Here is a 19,943-nt window from a genome sequence, read left to right on the forward strand (position 1 = left end):
CAAAAATTAGTCGTATTTTAAAAAATTCGCATAATTCAATTTTTAAAATAAATATTAATCATTTATGATCTCATATAACTTCGTTTTTTAAGAAAACTTAAAAAAAAATAACTGCGTCATCATTAGATCTTTTCGGTTGAGATTTCTTTTAAATTATATTATGAATTACTATTTTGATTTATTTATTAATAACTAATTTAATACCAATCCCCACCCTCCTTCCCTCATTTGAATTAAATAAGAATTAATTATAATAAATAAATAAATAAGTTTTAAACACAATATATTTTAATATTATGATTAAGAATTTGAGATTAAGAAAAGTGATAATCCCTTACAAAGCTCAGTTAAATCAAACCATAAATGAAAATAAATTATGTAAGAATATTTAATTATACATAATTATTTCAGACTGCTCATTTTAAATAAACCAAGCAAAATTAAAATCAAAATCGAAATCTCACAATATATATATATAAAATAAAATAATCAACCCACTACTATTCTCTCCCATTGTTCTCTGCTTCCATCATCATCGGCTTCTTCTTCACAAACATGCGAGCAAAATTAACAAACGCAGTGTTTTCATATCTGCGCCAAAGGAGACTCCTTTCTTCCATTCTCCCAATTACCAATCTTTCCTCTCCATCTTTGAACCCTAACTGGGTCTCTCTTTTCTGCACTTTACCCTCCAATGTTTCCACTTGTGAACCTCATTCCGCCGAAGAAAATGGTAAAGGAACCAGCTTAAGCTGGAGGATCGAAAGCCTACCGAGAGGCGAACCGGTCGGGTCCGCTTTCAGGAGTTGGATGGGTGATGGGTTTCCCGTCCGGAGCGCCGATATCTTTCACTCCGTCAATCGCCTGCGTAAGATGAAGGCCAACAAACGAGCCCTCGAGGTATGTATGTATGTATGTAATTGATATGATTGCTTTATGTTAACTGATGATTCTTCTTCTTTCTGAGTGGAGCAAAATGAATGCCCACAACCTGTTTGTATAAATGCCTAAGAGGATTTTAGTTTTAACAGGTTATGGAATGGGTGATAAGAGAAAGGCCTTACAAATTGAAAGAACTTGACTACTCTTTTCTACTTGAATTCACAATCAAAATTCATGGTCCATCTCAAGGTGACAAGATATTCAACAATGTCCCATCCGAATTCCAAAACGAGTTACTCTACAACAATCTCGTCATATCTTACTTAGAAAAAGGCCTTGTGAAACTCTCGCTCGCTTACATGAAAAAAATGAGAGAGCTCGGCCATACCATCTCACACATTGTCTTCAACCGTCTCATTATCCTCCATTCGTCTCTGAAACGAAGAAAACACATCCCAAGATTCCTCGCGCAAATGAAATCTAGCGGCGTCCATCCTCACGTCTCCACATTCAACATCCTAATGAAAATGGAAGCCAATGACCATAATCTCGAAGGGCTGGCAAGGGCATTCGACAAAATGAAACAAGCAAAAGTCGAGCCCAATGAAGTCTCGTTCTGCATATTGGCAACTGCATATTCCGTTGCAAGGCTGTATACTGTATCTGAAGCCTATGTTGAATCAATCGAGAGTTCAAAAACCGGAAATAATTGGTCCACTTACGATATCCTTCTCATGTTGTATGGATATTTGGGGAAATTGAAGGATTTGGAAAGAACTTGGGGTATCATACAAGAGTTTCCTAATATAAAGTCCAAGAGTTACATATTAGGAATTGAAGCATTTGGAAGAATCGGAGAATTAACCAAAGCAGAGGACCTTTGGCTGGAAATGAAGGCCAAGAAGGGACTAAAGTTGATCGATCAATACAATGCGATGATATCTGTGTATTGCAAACACGGGCTCGTTACTAAAGCAACTAAGTTATATAGAGAAATCGAGGAAACCGGGTGCAAACCTAACGCGATAACTTTTCGTCATCTTGCTCTGGGGTGTTTGAGAGGTGGATTGCTGAAGGAAACGGTGAAAACCCTAGAGATTGGGATGGGTTTTTTGGTAATTTCAAAGATCAGGAAATCAACGCCGTGGCTGCAGACTACTTTCTCTATAATGGAAATCTTTGCGGAGAATGGGGATGTGGAGAATGCTAACAAGTGCATCGAAGAACTGAAGTATGCAAATTATACTAGGTATAGTTTTGTTTACAATACATTGATTAAGGCTTATGTGAAGGGTAAGGTTTATAATTCACATCTTTTGAAGAGGATGATTCTTGGAGGAGCTAGGCCTGATTCTGAGACCTATGCCCTCTTGAAACTTGTAGACCAATTTCAAACATAGCCAAAAGTCTAGATTTCATTTTCAATAAATGCTGAATCTCACTTGCCAAAAGACTTTGTTATTGTTTATTGAACAAAGACTAGAAGTAGAAGAAGAATAAGCAGATAAGTAGTTTCTATTGGATGTGATTGATGAATTCTGAAGCAGTAGCGATTGCGCCTCCAGTGATGGCATCCTTAATAATATGGTCTCCGGATTTGTTGCTTGCCACCGATATGAGCGCCCCTGTCAATGCACCTCCGATCATTGCGTTCTTCTGAAAGATGAGCAAGGTACGACTTAACTTACTTATATGTAACAAAGAATTGCATTCAACTTTGTACTTTTATGATGTGAAATAATGTTCTGAAAAAATGATTTATATGCCCGATGAAGCAACAAAATCATACAATAATCTACACCATGATCCGAAAATTTCACAAACATTGTAACAAAATACTTAGTTTAGTTTTGGGAACATAAACTTACCCAGTCTTTTGTGCCACAGATCCTCTCAACAACATATTCCATGCCTACATATAATCCGCCAATGGATCCTAACAATCACCAAATCCAAATTGGATTTTCAGAAAGTGAAAACAGCAAGAAATGAAGTAATTTACATTGAGAACTTACCATAGTAAACACCTTCTTTACACATCTTCTTTAACTGCAATATAGTTGAAATTTATTAATTACCCTCCATTAAACACCTTTTTTTATATATATAATGAAGTCTTAAGTAACAATGAGAATCTCCTCACCGCATTCTTAGCTTTGTTTTGTGAAATGCTCCCTGCAAAATGGGTATCTCATAATTAGATTTAGGACAAAGATTTAGAGACATATTATATATGTTTGATGAATTACCTCCTTTGAGCATATCAAATGTTTCTTCCAATGCCACCTTTGTCACTGCAACCTGAAGAAAACCATGAAAGTCATTTTCATTGATTTTGTATGTGCGAGAAATAGATCGATAGAGAAGGGAAGAAATTACAGAGCCGATCTTGATGAAACCATCAAGGGTGCGATTGAGAAAGGGGTGGCCCATATCAACCAAGACATTAACCCTTGGCGAGTTAAATGATTCACTGAAAGGCATTTTGATTCTCTTCTTCTTCGAGCTGCAAAGACCAGAAGGAGATCAAAGAGAGAAAATAGGTGAAGATAATATAGATTTATAAACTAGAGTGGTTACTTAGAATAATTCTGCCTTTTTTTCCCCCATCAATTATGGGAGCTTCTTCTATTCATTAGGCCTCGGATCATGCAACCTCAAATCACACCTTTCTATTTCCTAGGAAACTTTTAAATAACTTTGACTTTGTTACAATTTTAAAATACTTCCCCTCTATTAAACAAACAAAGAATTCTCTTCGAGTTATTTTCATATTCGACTAATTGATATAATAATTCAGAGCAATATTTTGGATATAAATGTTAAAAGAAGATTTATAGGTAAAATAAATCTTAAAAGAACATAGTAAGAGGATCATTAAAAGAACATAATATTATAGGTAAAATAAAATTGAAGATATGTATTTAGACCGTTATTAGAAGTAGAGGTCATATATAAAATCATAAAATAAAAAATGATGTTCAGACTCTAATTAATTGAAATTAATCATATATTAAACATACAAAAGCATTATGAAAATCAGTGTTTTTTTTAAAAAAAAATTATAGAGGAAAATGTCAAATCTATCCTCAACTTTATACATAGGTTTCAAATAATATTTCCTATCACACAATTTCCTTTTTAAGAAATTGGGAAAAAAAATATTTTTCGTTCTCGAACGTGAATTAAAAAGATTTCGATCAATGTTCGGTGTTTAATTATACGTGAGAAATGACATCAATGCTATGATTTATGTGCCTATCAAATAAATGATGGTGTTTACTATAAACTTTTGACCATTTTATACAAAATGTTTTTTTACACTTCATTTATTTATCCAATCATACTAAATATGTCTAAGGATAAATCAAAATCTAATAATGCGACTAAAGATTTGTATTAATCTGTTATAAGATATGCATCTAAATTATTGTCATGATGCAAGATAATAATTAGGTAAGATCGAGATAGTTACCTGTTATTGAACGTGTGATCTCAAAATACTTGAAAAATGAGATAAAATTGAAATAATTACCTGTACGTGTGACTTCAAAAACACTTGAAAAATGAGTTAAATCGAAGTTAGGAAAAAATAAATAAATTCTAAAAAAAGACTAAGAATTGTTTTCTGTTGAAAAAAAATTATTTTTAAATTTTTTATCATTTATTTAGAAACTATAAAGTGTAAATGAAAAAACTAAAATAAAAATAGAAACAAAACATGGTGGGATGATGTTGACTAAGTCAACTGGTTAAAAGCAAGGAGCCAGTCACCACAAGGATTGAATTATTGGAACATTATTCGGACTTGGGCGCGTCTGACATCAGGATAAGCCTTATCTAACTTATCTCGTGTTAGCCCATTTAATATAAAATAAAATAAAAATATTTAGCTTAGTTATTTAAAATTATTTATTTCATTTCTGTGTTCAAATCTCGACCAAAAACATGCTTAAATTTAATCATTCCAATTTTTTTTAACGTTTTTCTACTTAAAAAGACTACCTAAGACTGTATCAGCCGCTTAATGAGAAAGAAAGAAAAATCCACCAAGATAACATAGTGGTAAAAGTTGGCTTAAAATACTAAAAATCACGAAATCCATTTTATTTAGACGCGTTTTGGTGTCATGACTTCCTTTATTTAAGGGGAACCAAAAAAACAGCAATATACCATCCAAATACATACATATTGAATCTCAAAGTATAGATAGATAGATACAAGAACACTTGAGATGGAGGAGGCTAAAGTGTTGATAAATGCATTTTACATTCCAAACAATGAATCAGAAGAAGCCATATATAAACATGTTTTGAAGCATATATTATTATAAGCTGAAATAATTATGACAAATTTCATATAGATGTGGCATTATTATTATTAAGATTACACAATGGAATGAAAGCTTACCCGTCAGTCAGAGTGGATCTTCTAAACAATCCTCCTCAAGTTTTTCCAATCAATCCTGTTCCTTCTCTCTTTAAGGGAGAGGGATTGGGTGTGAACCTCTAATAGATTCTTCTCGAAATGGTTGGAATGGTGGTCCCAAACTCACTCAAGTTCCTTCCGGATCTTTCTTCGGAGTTCCATTACAGCTCTTACTTTTTTTTTTCTTTTTTTTTATTTATTTTTCTTTCAACTCTGGATCGATGGGCTATCGTCAATTTGCATTTGGGCTGGACTTTATCTACATCCTGGGCTAGACTGGCCTTTGTCTTTAGGCCTAACTTCACCTACAAAAAAAATTTCAAATCTAATCCATTTTTATTTATTTATTTATTTATTTCTATCATAAGTTTATTTGAAAATTACACTTTTATATATATATATATATATATATATATTTTTTATACTTTTAAACTTGAGTTCTTCCTTGTGGTAAAGTAATTATAATCTATTTTCCACTTTGCGAATTTTAGGTTCTTATATAATGTATTTATCTCATTTTTTGTTTACAAAAAATCATGCAAAGTTTATGGTAAGATTCAGAAAATATCATTTCCCCAACGCTATGTATTAAATATTCACCGCAAAACCGACAATACAGGAAAATATGATACGTGTAGTGTTGTCTAACGTCGCCATGCAAAATAAACACTTTAACTGTTGCCTCATATTATTTTATTATATAAATTTTAGTCAACCAATTTGAGAAAATAAAATAATATACATATATATTTTACTTATTTGGATAAATTTATATTTACTATCTAAAAATATTACCTAAAAAATAAAATATAATTCACACAAAACCAAAGAGAACTTACACTAGACCTTCCATTAGGAAGTTGTATGATATTGAATTACTTATTAAAAAAAACTCATATACCATATAACTTATATTTAAAATAAATACTATAATATATATATATATATATATATATATTTTTGTATACTGCCAGTTTCTGAAAAAAATAAAAAATAAAATAAAATGTATAGTGCCAATCGTGCCCTAATTAGATACACGTAGGATTCAGTTAACCGCTTTATGACCAGTAGTTTAATCCGTCCGGATAACCGACGATCAGACTGAATGGCCGGCCCTAATTTTTATTTTTTATTTTTTTATTCTTATAAAAATTAAATTATTTATAAATAAAATATCTATTATATTATTATATATTCTTCTTCTTCTAAGATATGAGATATGGATTATTAATATTTAAACGTTTCATATTTATTTTATTTTGTTTATATATATATATTTCAAATAATAATTTATAACAGTAAAAACTTAGAACAGAAGATCAGAAAATACATCGTCTCCTTCTTCTTCCTCTTCTCTCTCTTCTTCCTCTGAGTACATAACTCTCTCTCTCTCATATTGTTCTTCATCTCTCTCTCTCTTCCTTGAGAGTTTTCTCTCTCTACAAGAACTGATTTGATTATCATATTTTCTCTATTAACATTCCATTAGCACATTTACAGCCTCTTCCGACCTTTAAAACACAGGTTTTGTTTCACGTTCATACAAATTACTGTCAATCGTCTACGACAACTTCTGCTTCTGGTTTACTCAAGAGATCTTCATCGTCTTTCTTTGTAATTCTCGAATCATTATTATTTCTGCAGTTATCTTAATGTGCCTTTCTTTACGTTCAAGCAAAATGTTGTATTTCTTCTTTTTTTCTGGTTTTATGAAAAAGAGCATCTATTGTATGATTTTAATTTGCTCTTCTCTAGATCTGATTTCTGTTTCCTTTCCTTGTTTTGATTGATTCAATGTTTTTTTTTTGACAAGGATTGTAAATTTCTGGATAGTGTCGAGAGCTTTTTATTAGTCTGGACCGAGGAATGATTTGTTGAAGATTTAAAGAGAGCTAATTACGAAGATGAAGAGGTCTAGAGATGATAATTACACGCCTGCGCTACGCCCCGCCATACCAGCCCTTGCCGAACCGTAAGTATTATTGATATTCAGTATGTTATTTTTATCTGTATTATCATAGATTTATGTAGAATTAGTTCTTTCCTTGTTCATTGATGAGGTTAAGGTTTAACGAAAAATAGTATTTTTTTTTCACATTTTGATTTTGTTTTTCCCCATGAGTTCTTGAATTATTGACTTGGATCCTGACTAGAAAGTTGTGTACTTTTACTTCAATGTTTAGTTCATTCAGAAAAATAATAGATTTTGATAAATAGTGTTGGCTAATGTTGCAATTTTCTGAACAGCAATACCATAGAAAATTGTATTTGGATCTTAAATTTCCTACTGATCAAATTGTAATATTATGATGAAAATGAAGCTCGGGGACAACTCAAATTATCATTGGGGCGCAGAAACTAACGACAACCGATGCATTGGGATATCTCAAGGCTGTCAAGGACATATTTCAAGACAATAAAGGGAAATATGATCAGTTTCTTGATGTCATGAAAGATTTCAAGGCTCAGAGGTTTGATTATTAATCTCTGTTTTCTAGCTTGAGAAGTAGTAAAAGTTGTAGATCTGGTTTACTGACACTCCATTTTGGCGTTTATGTTTGCAGAACTGACACGACTGGGGTTATAGCTAGGGTGAAAGAATTATTCAAAGGACATCGTGACCTAATTCTCGGATTCAATACATTCTTGCCAAAGGGACATGAAATCACCCTTCCACCTGAGGTTACTGTGAAAAAGCCTGTTGAATTCGAAGAAGCAATCAATTTTGTGAACAGGATTAAGGTATTTATTAGCTTTTTCTATAATTATCCAATTTGCTTTCAAATATTGACAAATGGTAGTGTTCATTGCTTGCAGACTAGGTTTCAAGGTGATGATCATGCGTATAAAACTTTTCTTGATGTATTAAACATGTATCGAAAGGATACCAAATCAATTACTGAGGTCTACCAGGAGGTAGGTTTTGTAATTACTATAATTTGTCGGAAACCATGCATTTTGGGTCAATTGTCTCTTACACTTCTCTATCTGCAGGTTGCAACTCTCTTGCGTGAGCATCACGACCTGCTCGTGGAGTTCACTCATTTTCTACCTGATCCTTCTGCTGCAGCCACTCTTCCCTTTGGTCCTTCAGGTAGAAATTCCATTTTCCATCGCGAGGATAGGAGCTCGCCATTGGCCACTATGAAGCATATGCACATTGACAGAGTAAGTTTTTTTCTTGGTTCCATTATTTTTTTCTCTCCATTTCTTCCTTTCTACATGGTGGTAACCAGCTTTATGTGAACTTGAGCCAGAAGCCTACTGCTCTACACATTGAGCGTGATCTTAGTGTTGATCGACCAGATATAGATTGTGATAAGTCGCTTCTTAGAGCTGATAAAGAGCAACGAAGGCGCAACGAAAGAGAAAAGGAGAGAAGGGATGAAAGAGACTTGAGGGATCACGAGCAAGATGAAACTTATTACACAAACAATAGGAAAACTAATAGGCGGAGAGATGATTCGATAAATGACCAGTTGCACCAGAATGGAGAAAGCATGGATAATTTTGGGACGCGCAATGGTTCATCATCTTTTGATGAGAAAAATGCATTGAAAAGTGAGTAACTGCATCATTATTAAACTTCTGGGACAAACTTAGATCCATGTCCTTTAGCCTTGGCAGATTGATGAGTTTTTAATCACTTGATTTGTAGGGGCATTATTGCATGATTGTGATTTTTTTTCTTATTTTATGTCAACTTCATTACTTTAGCCCTTTTTTTATCCAAATTTCTTACTTAAAAGTTACATTTCATTACTATTACTCATGATCTGGTTTCATTTCAGGCATATACAGCCAAGAGTTTGCCTTCTGTGGAAAAGTCAAAGAGAAATTATACTCTACTGATGGTTACCATGCCTTTTGCAAGTTTCTTGACATGCATAAAAGAGAATTGATCACGCGGTCTGAGTTGAAAAATTCGGTACAACCTTCTATTTCCCGTGCCTTTTGATTGATAACATATTGTCTACCATTGCTTTAGTAATCGCTATTTTCCAGTTGATTTGAGTTCCTTTTCATCAATTTATCTATATTTTCTCATTATTATTATTATTCATTTAGATTCTCCTGTGACCACTTTATTGCTCAATTCATCCATTTTCGTGTATACTTGTATGCATCCAAACTGGTGGAGCTTATTTTGGCGATCCACATCTTCTTTCACTTTACATTGCCATACTTTTTGTGTATGCTTGAAGCATATATATGCCTAGCAAATTTTTAACATACTTCATAATTATTAGCTAGTGATAGCATCAGGTGGAGATACAAAAATATAACAAATTTGAACATTAATAGCCATATATAACTGGCAATTGTGAAAAGTGAAGCATTTTTCTTTATTAATAAGATGAAAAGATTGTTTAATTCACATCTTGTGTAAGGCTTCACGACTTGCCAGATGAATCATTTTTAGTTTTATTCTTAAATCAAAATTTCATTCTGACTCGTAGAGTGGAGGTGAACTTTAATTCATCTCAGCTGCTTGCATGCCAATTGTCATTGCTCGACATGTTTGTAAACGAGAATTCTCTTTCATTCTGGCAGGTTAGCGATTTACTTGGTGAACATCCTGACCTTATAGAGAGGTTTAACGAGTTCTTATCTGGCTGCGAAAAGATTGGTACTGTGAACAAATGCATTTACCAGTTTTATTATATACTATTTTAGAATATTGCTAATGTGGAGTACTTACGATTGTTTACTGCAGATGGTTTTCTTGCTGTTGCTGGCGTTGTAAATAAAAGTATGAGTTACTTGTACATATTGGGCTCCTTAATCTGTTTTTCTAAATTCATCATAAGATACCCGATCTCATAGAGATATTTCTTGTAAACATTATTAGAGGTTTAAATATGTGACAGTTGTCAGTTTATTATATACTAATCTGGATGCTTGGTTGTTGCAGGATCTGAGTTTCCTAGATCAGTTAAAGCAGAAGAAAGGGATAGAAATCGGGATCACGACCTAGATGATAGAGACAGAGATAGAGATCGTGAAAATAGAGGAAGGGATAGATCAGAGAGGGTCTTTGGCAATAAAGATGTAACTGGCCATAAAATGTTATGTTCCAGCAAGGATAAGTATATAGGAAAGCCCATCCAAGAACTAGATCTCTCCAACTGTGAGCGTTGCACTCCAAGTTACCGTCTTCTGCCTAAGGATGTACGTCGTGCTTTGAGTTTGATCTCTCAAAGTAGATTTCTTTAGCACTCTATTCACATGAAGGTGTTGTCTTTTTTGTTGCAGTATCCAATTCCTCAGGCAAGTCACAGGACAAAACTTGGTTCTGAAGTACTGAATGATCATTGGGTCTCAGTTACTTCGGGAAGCGAGGATTACTCTTTCAAACACATGCGCAAAAATCAGTATGAAGAGAGCTTGTTTCGATGTGAAGATGATAGGTTTGGATTGTTTTATTCTCTTTAAATCATTTTAGTTTTGTAATACAATAAAAGTATAAGGATTTTAGAAGGGCCAGTACAAATATGACACATAGTTGAAATATTAGATAGGATTATTTATTTTAAGTTGATAATTGTAATTAGGTAAATAGAATATAAGATATGAAATTAATTTCAAATAAATTAGGATTATCTTAACTGTAACTATTTTCTAGGGTGAGAAGAAATAATAAAGGTTCATTCCTAGGGTAAGAAGGAGATGAAAAACATAGGCTATTTCATTGATAAATAATTCAGTTAAGATATTCATAATCATTTTGAATTTAAATTCATATCTATCTAATCTACTCATTAAAGTTGATCCTATTTAACTTGAAATAAATCATTATCCTATAATATTCAGGTCACTCGTGTCATATTTTGTTATTGAGAAAAAACACGTGTCATATTTGTATTGAGCCTTCTAAACCCTTATATTTACACTGTATCATATAACATTTCTTATTTTCTTTTCAACACTCAATTTCTTTATTTTGTTGTTGAATACTGAAGGATTTGATAACTCTTAATATCTTATAATTTATGTTGCATCAGGTTTGAACTGGATATGTTAATGGAGTATGCGAATGTGACAAGTAAGCGTGTTGAAGATCTTCTAGACAAAATGAATGACAACACAATTAGAACAGACGTTCCTTTCCGTGTGGAAGAGCATTTTACACGTAAGGAAGAAGGGCATGGTTCATGAATTTTGCATTGTACACTTCGGTAGCTTTCTCGTTTAATTTGTCTCTTTATGTATAATGCAGCTCTCAATCTAAGATGCATGGAACGCATATATGGTGACCATGGTCTTGACGTCTTGGACATATTAAAGAAGAATTCACATCTTGCTTTACCTGTTATATTAACACGTTTGAAGCAGAAACAGGAGGAGTGGGCTAGATGCCGGTCTGATTTTAATAATGTTTGGTCTGAAATATATGCTAAGAACTATCAAAGATCACTTGATCACCGAAGCTTTTACTTCAAACAGCAGGACACTAAGAACTTGACCACAAAAGGTAGCATTTAACTGAAACTTGTGCCTTTGTTTTTTCCTTTATCATTTTGAACAATCATTTGATCTGTTTCTTGATTTTTCCTTACTTGTTGATTGTGATTTTCTGAAAAGTGAGGTTCTTTCATAAATGCCCATTCAACGCGAAGGTTACATTGGCCGTGGTGAAACCCAAACGAGTACAATTTAAGTCATAGATAGGAATTGTCTAGAGTTTATCGACATGAAGTAAAATAGATAGGAATTGTCTAGAGTTAATCAAAATGAAGTAAAATAGACGTAAAATGAACCTCAAAAAAAGAAAACAACTCCCAAAATCATTGCTCCAGATCAAGGTTCCTGAATGATTCATGTCAACTTGAAGCTGAATTTCCTCGGCGATATTGGTCCTTAATCCTTTAGCATTTGTACCAATCACGTTGACACACTATGAAGTTTTCGCGTTGATTGTATTGTATGCATTATTCACTTTCATGTGGATTTATCTTTTTGAATCTTTTGGTTCCTAATCTCATCGTTGTTCATTCTTCTGTAGCCTTTCTGAATGAGATCAAAGAGATCAGCGATAGGAAGCGCAAGGAAGAAGATGTGATGCTTGCAACTGGAAATGGAAGAGCACCTCTATCTCACCTGGAGTTTGAATACTCTGATTTAGGCATACATGAAGATCTATATCAGCTTGTCAAGTATTCTTGTGGGGAAGTTTGCACAAATGATCAATTGGACAAGGTTATGAACATTTGGACAAATTTCTTAGAACCATCGTTTGGAGTTTCCCGCCCTGAGGCTAATGAAAATGTTTTAAAGTCTAAGAATCAGAAAAGCAGGAGTAGTTCTGTTATAAATATTGGAGGAAACCATAGTAGGCACGATGGTTTTGTTGCAATTACAGCTACTAAGTTAAACCATTCCAGAAATACTGATGGAAGTCCTCCCCTTGAACAATCAAGCTCATGCCAAGTGGGGTCAACAAAGGCTTATAATGGGGTTAAAGACGTGACTTCCTGTGATATAAATAATACACAGAGCAGTAATGCTCCAAAAGATACAGTGCCTGAGCCAATCAAGCAAGCACTTTCAAGTGAACATATGGGTGACTCAAGTTTGCTTCCGATTGCAAGAACAGAGGAAAGCTTTAGGGCAGAAAATGCATCAGGTTCATTTCAACAAGAACCTATTATTCTTATTGTTTTATTTTCTCATATTTAGGTGGCTTGGTTCTGAGTTAGCATTTCTATTTGCAAGGGGTTTGTGGTACTATGAGCGGATATACAAATCCTGCCTCTATGGAAAAAGGCATGAAGACAAAGGATTTTGACAAAATTCCACCTTTATCAGCAGTATGTTCAAATTACTCTCGTCAATACTCTTCTTTTATATCATATTCTTTCTATGCTTAAGCAATAATCCTTTTTGTGTTTTATGCATTCACCATTCCCAAACTTCATTTAGAGAAGGATAATTTTCCAATCATTGAAGGGAATAGGAAGATCCAAACATTGATCTTTGTAGAATTTTATAGGTGCCAAAAGTATCATTACTTGTAATCTACTGATGCTTTCACCTGTGAAATTCTATCAAAGTTTGTCTTGCCAAATTGGGCAACATTTGCCTATCTGGAAACACTTTATGGATCTGGATCCGGATCCAAACGAGAAATTGCCAATAAATTTCTGAATTTGTGTCTGAACTAAATTATGTTTCCAAATGTGATCCACATCCAGATGAGATATCTGATAGAAAAGAAAAACTGTTTCCAAATGGGGCCAGTAACTGTAATGAGTCAAGTTAGAGCATATAACACTGTTAAAATTCTAACTAATTTTATTCAATAGGTTACTGATTGCACAAGACCACCGTCTGCAAATAGCCCAACAGTGGGACATGCTAAAGCTCATAAGTCCCCAGAAAAATCATTTGGGAACATCAAACCAGAAAAAGAGGAAGGTGAATTGTCTCCAAACTGTGATTTTGAGGAAGATAATTTTACTGCTTATGGGGATGATATAGAAGAAGCAGCAGCACATGTACCAGAGGATGATGCAGGTAACAGGCAAGTAATAGAAGAAACATGCAGAAGCAGAGGTGGAGAAAATGTTGCTGATGTTGTTGACAATGGTGAGGGTAGTGCTCACAGGTCATCAGAAGGCATCGAGAATGCTTCGGAGAATGGTGTTGTTTCAGCTAGTGAATCTGCTGATGGTGAAGGTTGCTCCCTTGATGAGGATGATAATAAGGCTGAAAGCGAAGGTAAGGCTGAAAGGATAGGTGAAGAAACACACGTTGTTGAAGGAGATGGAGCATTGTTGCCCTTTTCTGAGCGTACTCTACAAAATGTGAAGCCTTTCACAAAACATGTTTCTCCAGCTTCCTCAAGCGATAGTGATTCTCACATCTTTTATGGAAATGATTCCTTCTATACGCTCTTCAGGCTTCATCAAGTAAGGTTTTTCTTGACATGAATTGTAGTTCTATGTTATGTTTTAGATTTCTTGTACAAAGATTATCCATAAAAAAAATATTCTGTATAATGTAGACGTTATACTCGCGAATACAATCTGCAAAACTTAATTCTTCATCTGTTGATAATAAATGGAGGGGGGGCTCAAATGAAACAAGTCCAACCGATCTATATGCCAGGTAGGTTAATAGCACTGTACAATACTAGTCTTTTTTCTTAATTTTTTTTGGGTTAAATCTTTTGAACAGATGAATAATTAAAAAAATAATAATTGACTTATTGTAGATTCATGAGTGCACTTTACCAGTTACTTGATGGGTCGTCTGATAATACAAAATTTGAAGATGTTTGCCGTTCCATCATTGGAACTCGGTCGTATATTCTTTTCACTTTAGACAAGTTGATATTCAAGCTTGTCAAACAGGTAATTCTCTTCACTGGAATTCATCTTGTTTGTTTCTCGTATATTATATGATCCTTGACATATCATAACTGTTAAATTTCTGCAGCTTCAATCTGTCGTAGCCGATGAGATGGACAATAAAGTTCTACAGCTTTTTTCATATGAAAGATCCAGAAATCCCTGGAAATTTGTTGACTCGGTTTATCGTGAAAATGCTCGTGTTCTCCTTCACGATGAGAATATTTATCGAATCGAATGTGTAGGCTTTTTCTTCTTGCTTTTTTTTTTTGTCTTTCATAGTTGCTGAAAATCATTGGAGGAATCTCAAGTGATTGACTTAGCTTCTGTATGTTACTGTTTTGGCTGCAGTCAAATACACCAAACCGTTTGTTAATAGAGCTTATGGACAATGCGCATGAGAAACCCGAATTGACAGGCATCTATATGGATACCAGTTTTGCATCTTATCTACAAAATGACTTTTTGTCCCTTGTTCCCGATAACTCGAAAGAGAAATCATGCATTTTCTTGAGAAGGTATCCTTGCAACTAATTAAGTCCTTCACGTTTCAAGCTGACTGATTTATTCCATTATATTTATTTACTTTTGTTTGTTTCAATGACGTCGTCACCTGTTTCAGAAATAAGCGCAAAAAAGAATCATGCAATGCTACCGAGGATGTCAAAATTGTTAATGGTTTGGAGTGCAAGATATCCTGCATTTCTTCAAAGGTATTTAACATGTTCATTTGCTTTAATATGCTACTAGGTATTAGTTAATCATCCTTGTGTGCTTATATGACGGGTGTGTACTTTGTTGAAGGTCTCTTACGTTTTAGACACCGAAGACTACTTGTTTCGACAGAGAATGAAAGAAAGAAAGTTGAATCCTCCTAGTTCATGCAATGAAGAGTTAAAGTCCCCCAACAGTTTTAGTACATTTCTTGCTGGTTCATAAAATATGCATAAAATAGATGATATGGTAAGTCCTGATCTAGATTTTAGGGTTTCTCTTGTCAATGAAATGGAGTTTTGTTGATTTTATAATGGGCTTTTGATATGCAGGTTGCCCCCATAGAGTTTGTTTGTTTTCACAAGTATAATAAATAAGCAAGTTATAGCCGAAGGCCCCGTTTGGATGGAACAAATTTGTTGTATACAGTTGCTCTCCCATTTCTTGGAGCTTTGATGATCTTCATCATGTAAATATAGGGAATTTGCCTAAAAAAAAGGACATTCTTTTACCCTTTTATCAAATATTTCTTATAACATCCTTGTTATTTTCTTTTTTGTTTCATCTTCAATATAGTAAGTAGTATAAGAAGAATGTTTTTTTATTTGTCGATGAACCGCCGACGAATTGAACGACAGCCATCGGCTATAAAGAATATTGATATTTGAAATAATAATCTCAATTGCAAATTGTTTGTTGGCAGTGGCAATATATCTTTTGAGATGATTCTCAAGAGCATTAGAATAAGATTTTGATAACCATTATGTCTTCAATTTATGATGTTATGTATGTAGAACTTAAAATTCATTTTTTTTTTTTAAATTCTATTATTGCAGTTTAGAATTTAGTGTTATTTTAGTTTCATTACTTTTCAGACATGATTCACATTTCAGATTATAGTATAACTTTTTGCTTCTTTCTATATAAATATTATTATTTTTGTTAATCATGATTTAAATTTGTTAGATTCTTTGAAAACAATTAAAGTGTTTTATTACATAGAAACATAAAAAGAAAATAAATTCAAGGATAATATAATTAATCAATCAATCAAACTAGACAGAGAAGATATCATTAATATCACCAACAAAAATATATCTCATAAGCTATTTTAGCATTATTCTAATATCACTTCTTCTAGCAATAAGGCTTTCATTAAAAAGGTCAATAATACTATTAAAAGTTTGGGTTACAAAATTTCTCTAAGTAGGTTCTAGCTATCACCACTCTTAAAAATAAAATAACTTATTTGTACCAACATTTTTTATTTCAATAAAAGGTGATGACTTTTGATAAACTCATTCAAAACTTTATCTAGAGAACTAAAATCTAACAAAGTAACAAAGTCAAGGAATCCACATTATTTGCAAGTTAAAGGAAAAGGTGAAATTGGTAACATATAATGTGAGGTATGGAATAAAAGTTTTTTTTGTTCAAACACTTTTGAACCATGACATACAAAAAAAACTTCATTTAGACAAAATCCTTTGGTACGATGACGACCCTATTATTCTTTATCTGAAATTTACAACTAGTTCAGAATACGTCGGAACAATCAGTTGGTTCGGATCTCCACTTAGTTTCACCTAAGCTGCATCCTGGTCATGGATAGATCGCCCACGTTCGAGTGCTTAAGACTTCATAAATTTGGAATGACAAATAAAATTCACTATTTGAATTCCTTTTCTATGCGACGAAAATCCTCAATTTTCTCATTCCATAAATTTAAATATGTTATTCAATGAATGATAATAGCATAAAAAGGATAAATTTTCAACTTTTTATAAGAACTAATCAGAAAGATGTGAATATCTTAGTGTTGTTCTCACAAAATGTTTCAAGGCACTTATTCATATTGACTACTTTTTTTATAAAAAGAAATTCATAATCAAATATTGTGTTAACATATTAAGTTCGTTCATGATGAAATATGCAATGTGCACACTATCTTAGATGAAAAAATAATGGCTTGATAAACTTTTTTTAATGATCATACATATATGGATAAAATTTATTCAACAAAATTTGGAAAGAAATTTGAAGACCATTTTTTTCTGGCTGTATACAAATATTCGTTTTTCAACTTGTATTAAGAAAAATTTTAAAACAATTGATTCCAAACTTAGAAACTATTACTATTTATGAGAATATTAAATTATGTGCAATTTTTCAAAGGATAATATTGCACAAACTTACTAACTTATCTAAAATAATATGAAATTAAATATGAACATTTGAAAAATATTATTTTTTTATTAGAAAATAATTCTCATTACAGTTAGTTTGGATTTATTGGTAGAAAATTAATTAGTAAATAATAATATAAAATAACATTTATAAAATCAAAATAAATAATTTATTATCTAGATATCAAATGGTATAAACAATTTTAAAAAAATAAAATTTTAATGAAAAATCTAACGATCATGTAGTTAGTTGAGGGTCGCTTCAAAAACAAACTCATTTGAGTTTTTGAACGACGATGATTGAAGTAGAGTAGGTCGAACAAACCAATAAAACGTTGTAGGAAAAATCTCTACCAAATATTTTAGACGGTAGTTAAATTATTCTTAGGTCAATGGTTGTTGATAAGCAATGTTGTAACCCCTAAAAAACCCTTTTAGTTCTGTGGCAAGTTCGAGGTTCGAGAATTTCAACATCGGTTTACGTGTCAGAAATCTTTTTAAAACAAAACATTATTTTATACCTCGGTTGGAATCTCGATTTCGATAGGTTATACGACATTCATGCCGTAAACCAAAGAGTAGGGAGTTTCGTTCGTCGAGGTTCGAGCGGTTGTACGATATTTGCATACGGCGTTTGACAACTTCTCGTGTTAGTCCTTGTACGTGCTGGTCATCTTCTTGAAGATCCTAATCAAGTTTTTGTTTGTTGCTTCGACCGCACCATTGGTTTGGGGTCTATAGGGCAATGATTTGTGATGCTCGATCTTGAACTCGTCGAGCAATTGCAACACTTTTCCTTGGAAGTGTCAATCATTGTCTGAAATTAGGGCGTGAGGAACTCCATATCTAGCGATGATGCTATTTCAGATGAATTTTGCCACTTGAGATGATTTCAAGATTTTGTAAGGTTGATTGATTGATTTTAACCTAAACAGAAAATTTAGAAATGATCATAGGATCGATTTCCAATCCTAAAATCCAACAACCAGACATTATCCAAACTTATGAAAATTGAAATATAAAAATTCCAATTTCAAATTGGAAGTATGAATTAAAAGATGATTGGAATCATATCAAAGATGGGAGAACACTCCTCAGACCTTAAGAAAAATTTTGAGATGCCTGGATCCAAGCTTTATAGCCTTACAAAGAAATTTCGAAAAATTCGAAGCTTTGAGCTTTAATGGACGATTTTTTTATTTCTTCCGATTTTAGGCTTTAGATGTTATCTCGTGGTTTCGGAAGTGTTGAAGGATGCTATTTATAGCCTTTTTGAGTCAGTTGAGGCTTCAAGTGGATCAAATCATCTAAAAATCATTAATGACGTTTTGGTTGTTCTTGGATCAACTTGTCAGAATAGGCATTGATTGTGCTTAGATGTGTAGGAGAAATGATCACCGTGGTATGGTGATCATTTCACCTTTCAAATAAGCCAATTTAGTTGACTATCGACTGAATTCCATCTTTGAGAAATCAAATATGGGACTTCATCCTTATCTCTCCAGTGATCGCGATGAAGAAGACGGTTGCGGACAAAACGATGTCGTTTTGGGCATTGTTGACGAACGCGATGCATTCCGTCAACGCTCTGTCGCGTTCCATTGGCGATCGGGGACTCCGTTAGTGTTTCAAATAACGAGCGTTAGCCAATCTAGTGAAGTGCGGACGCACATTTTTTAGTTACATTAGGCTACACGGGCGTGTCTAGGGCGTTGGATGACAATACAATGCTTATCCAGAGGATGTGGTTTTGGTTATAGGTTTCTCTCCGAGTTTCGACTACACCCGATTACTGATTTATTTTTAAATTCAAACATTAAGAGTTTGTTTGAAATTGATTTTTTTTTCAAATTTTTTGCTTTAATTTTGATCTTTTTAAATACACAAAATATTTAAATAAATATGAAAAATATTTTGCCAAATTATTTTATTTATTTATTTTTTTATATTTTAGGATTAAATAAATAATTTTTTGGGATGAAATGGATATTACATTTCATCCTAAATTATTTATTTTAATCTCCTAATTTTTCTAAAATTATTTTAAGATAAAATGAGTTCAAAATTTCCAAATAATTTTATTTATTTGATTTGGCCATTTTTCTTAAGTAATTAGGTATTAATCATCACAATAATTAATCTAATTAATTATTTAATTAGATTTTGGTTAATTATTTTGATTTATTTATAAATAAATTAAAATAATTATTTTAATTTTTATAAATTGGATAGGTAGATTTTTAGTGCTTACAAATATTGTTGAAAAATATTATTATCTATATATATGACCGAAATAGTAAGAAACTCGTATAAATTATGTAAGGATATCTGTTAATCTTATTGGAAAAAAAAATCAAAATACGATTAGTTTGTCTCCTCC

The 19,943-nt window shown here is 32.8% G+C and overlaps 3 protein-coding genes across 4 annotated transcripts; 2 read left to right on the plus strand and 1 right to left on the minus strand.

The window, feature by feature from the left end:
- Positions 1-483: 483 nt before the first annotated feature.
- Positions 484-2,648, plus strand: LOC124922017 (pentatricopeptide repeat-containing protein At1g07590, mitochondrial). The gene is made up of 2 exons (XM_047462736.1): positions 484-900; positions 1,032-2,648. Exons 1-2 carry the CDS (start codon positions 556-558, stop codon positions 2,280-2,282), a joined length of 1,596 nt encoding a protein of 531 aa, XP_047318692.1. The 5' UTR covers positions 484-555; the 3' UTR covers positions 2,283-2,648.
- On the minus strand, positions 2,280-3,425 carry LOC124922018 (outer envelope pore protein 16, chloroplastic). The gene is made up of 6 exons (XM_047462737.1): positions 3,262-3,425; positions 3,132-3,183; positions 3,026-3,057; positions 2,898-2,931; positions 2,751-2,818; positions 2,280-2,538 (listed from the first exon to the last, which is right to left on the minus strand). The coding sequence occupies exons 1-6, from the start codon at positions 3,364-3,366 to the stop codon at positions 2,398-2,400; spliced, it is 432 nt and encodes a 143-aa protein (XP_047318693.1). The 5' UTR covers positions 3,367-3,425; the 3' UTR covers positions 2,280-2,397.
- Positions 3,426-6,632: 3,207 nt separating this feature from the next.
- LOC124922022 (paired amphipathic helix protein Sin3-like 4) lies at positions 6,633-15,941 on the plus strand. 2 transcript variants are annotated; one of them, XM_047462740.1, is made up of 24 exons: positions 6,633-6,924; positions 7,124-7,282; positions 7,632-7,781; positions 7,875-8,052; positions 8,128-8,226; positions 8,305-8,478; positions 8,568-8,871; positions 9,102-9,238; positions 9,865-9,940; positions 10,028-10,063; positions 10,226-10,482; positions 10,567-10,721; positions 11,316-11,443; positions 11,531-11,785; positions 12,317-12,937; positions 13,027-13,121; positions 13,617-14,222; positions 14,318-14,421; positions 14,528-14,666; positions 14,752-14,904; positions 15,015-15,181; positions 15,286-15,376; positions 15,468-15,626; positions 15,710-15,941. In XM_047462740.1, the coding sequence occupies exons 2-23, from the start codon at positions 7,215-7,217 to the stop codon at positions 15,600-15,602; spliced, it is 4,128 nt and encodes a 1,375-aa protein (XP_047318696.1). In that variant the 5' UTR covers positions 6,633-6,924; positions 7,124-7,214; the 3' UTR covers positions 15,603-15,626; positions 15,710-15,941. The 2 variants fall into 2 exon arrangements, with proteins under 2 accessions (XP_047318696.1, XP_047318697.1); XM_047462741.1 differs by having other exon boundaries at positions 7,144-7,282.
- The last annotated feature ends 4,002 nt before the right edge of the window (positions 15,942-19,943 follow it).

Source organism: Impatiens glandulifera, chromosome 1 (genome assembly GCF_907164915.1).
Source record: "Impatiens glandulifera chromosome 1, dImpGla2.1, whole genome shotgun sequence".
NCBI lineage: Eukaryota > Viridiplantae > Streptophyta > Magnoliopsida > Ericales > Balsaminaceae > Impatiens > Impatiens glandulifera.

Coding starts and splice junctions, on each gene's coding strand:
- LOC124922017 (XM_047462736.1), top strand. CDS start 556: ATGCGAGCAAAATTAACAAACGCAGTGTTTTCATATCTGCGCCAAAGG. Junction 901..1,031: donor CCAACAAACGAGCCCTCGAG/GTATGTATGTAT, acceptor TAGTTTTAACAG/GTTATGGAATGGGTGATAAG.
- LOC124922018 (XM_047462737.1), bottom strand. CDS start 3,366: ATGCCTTTCAGTGAATCATTTAACTCGCCAAGGGTTAATGTCTTGGTT. Junction 3,184..3,261: donor GTTTCATCAAGATCGGCTCT/GTAATTTCTTCC, acceptor GGTTTTCTTCAG/GTTGCAGTGACAAAGGTGGC. Junction 2,819..2,897: donor TAAAGAAGGTGTTTACTATG/GTAAGTTCTCAA, acceptor GGTGATTGTTAG/GATCCATTGGCGGATTATAT.
- LOC124922022 (XM_047462740.1), top strand. CDS start 7,215: ATGAAGAGGTCTAGAGATGATAATTACACGCCTGCGCTACGCCCCGCC. Junction 8,227..8,304: donor TTACTGAGGTCTACCAGGAG/GTAGGTTTTGTA, acceptor CTCTATCTGCAG/GTTGCAACTCTCTTGCGTGA. Junction 15,377..15,467: donor TATCCTGCATTTCTTCAAAG/GTATTTAACATG, acceptor ACTTTGTTGAAG/GTCTCTTACGTTTTAGACAC.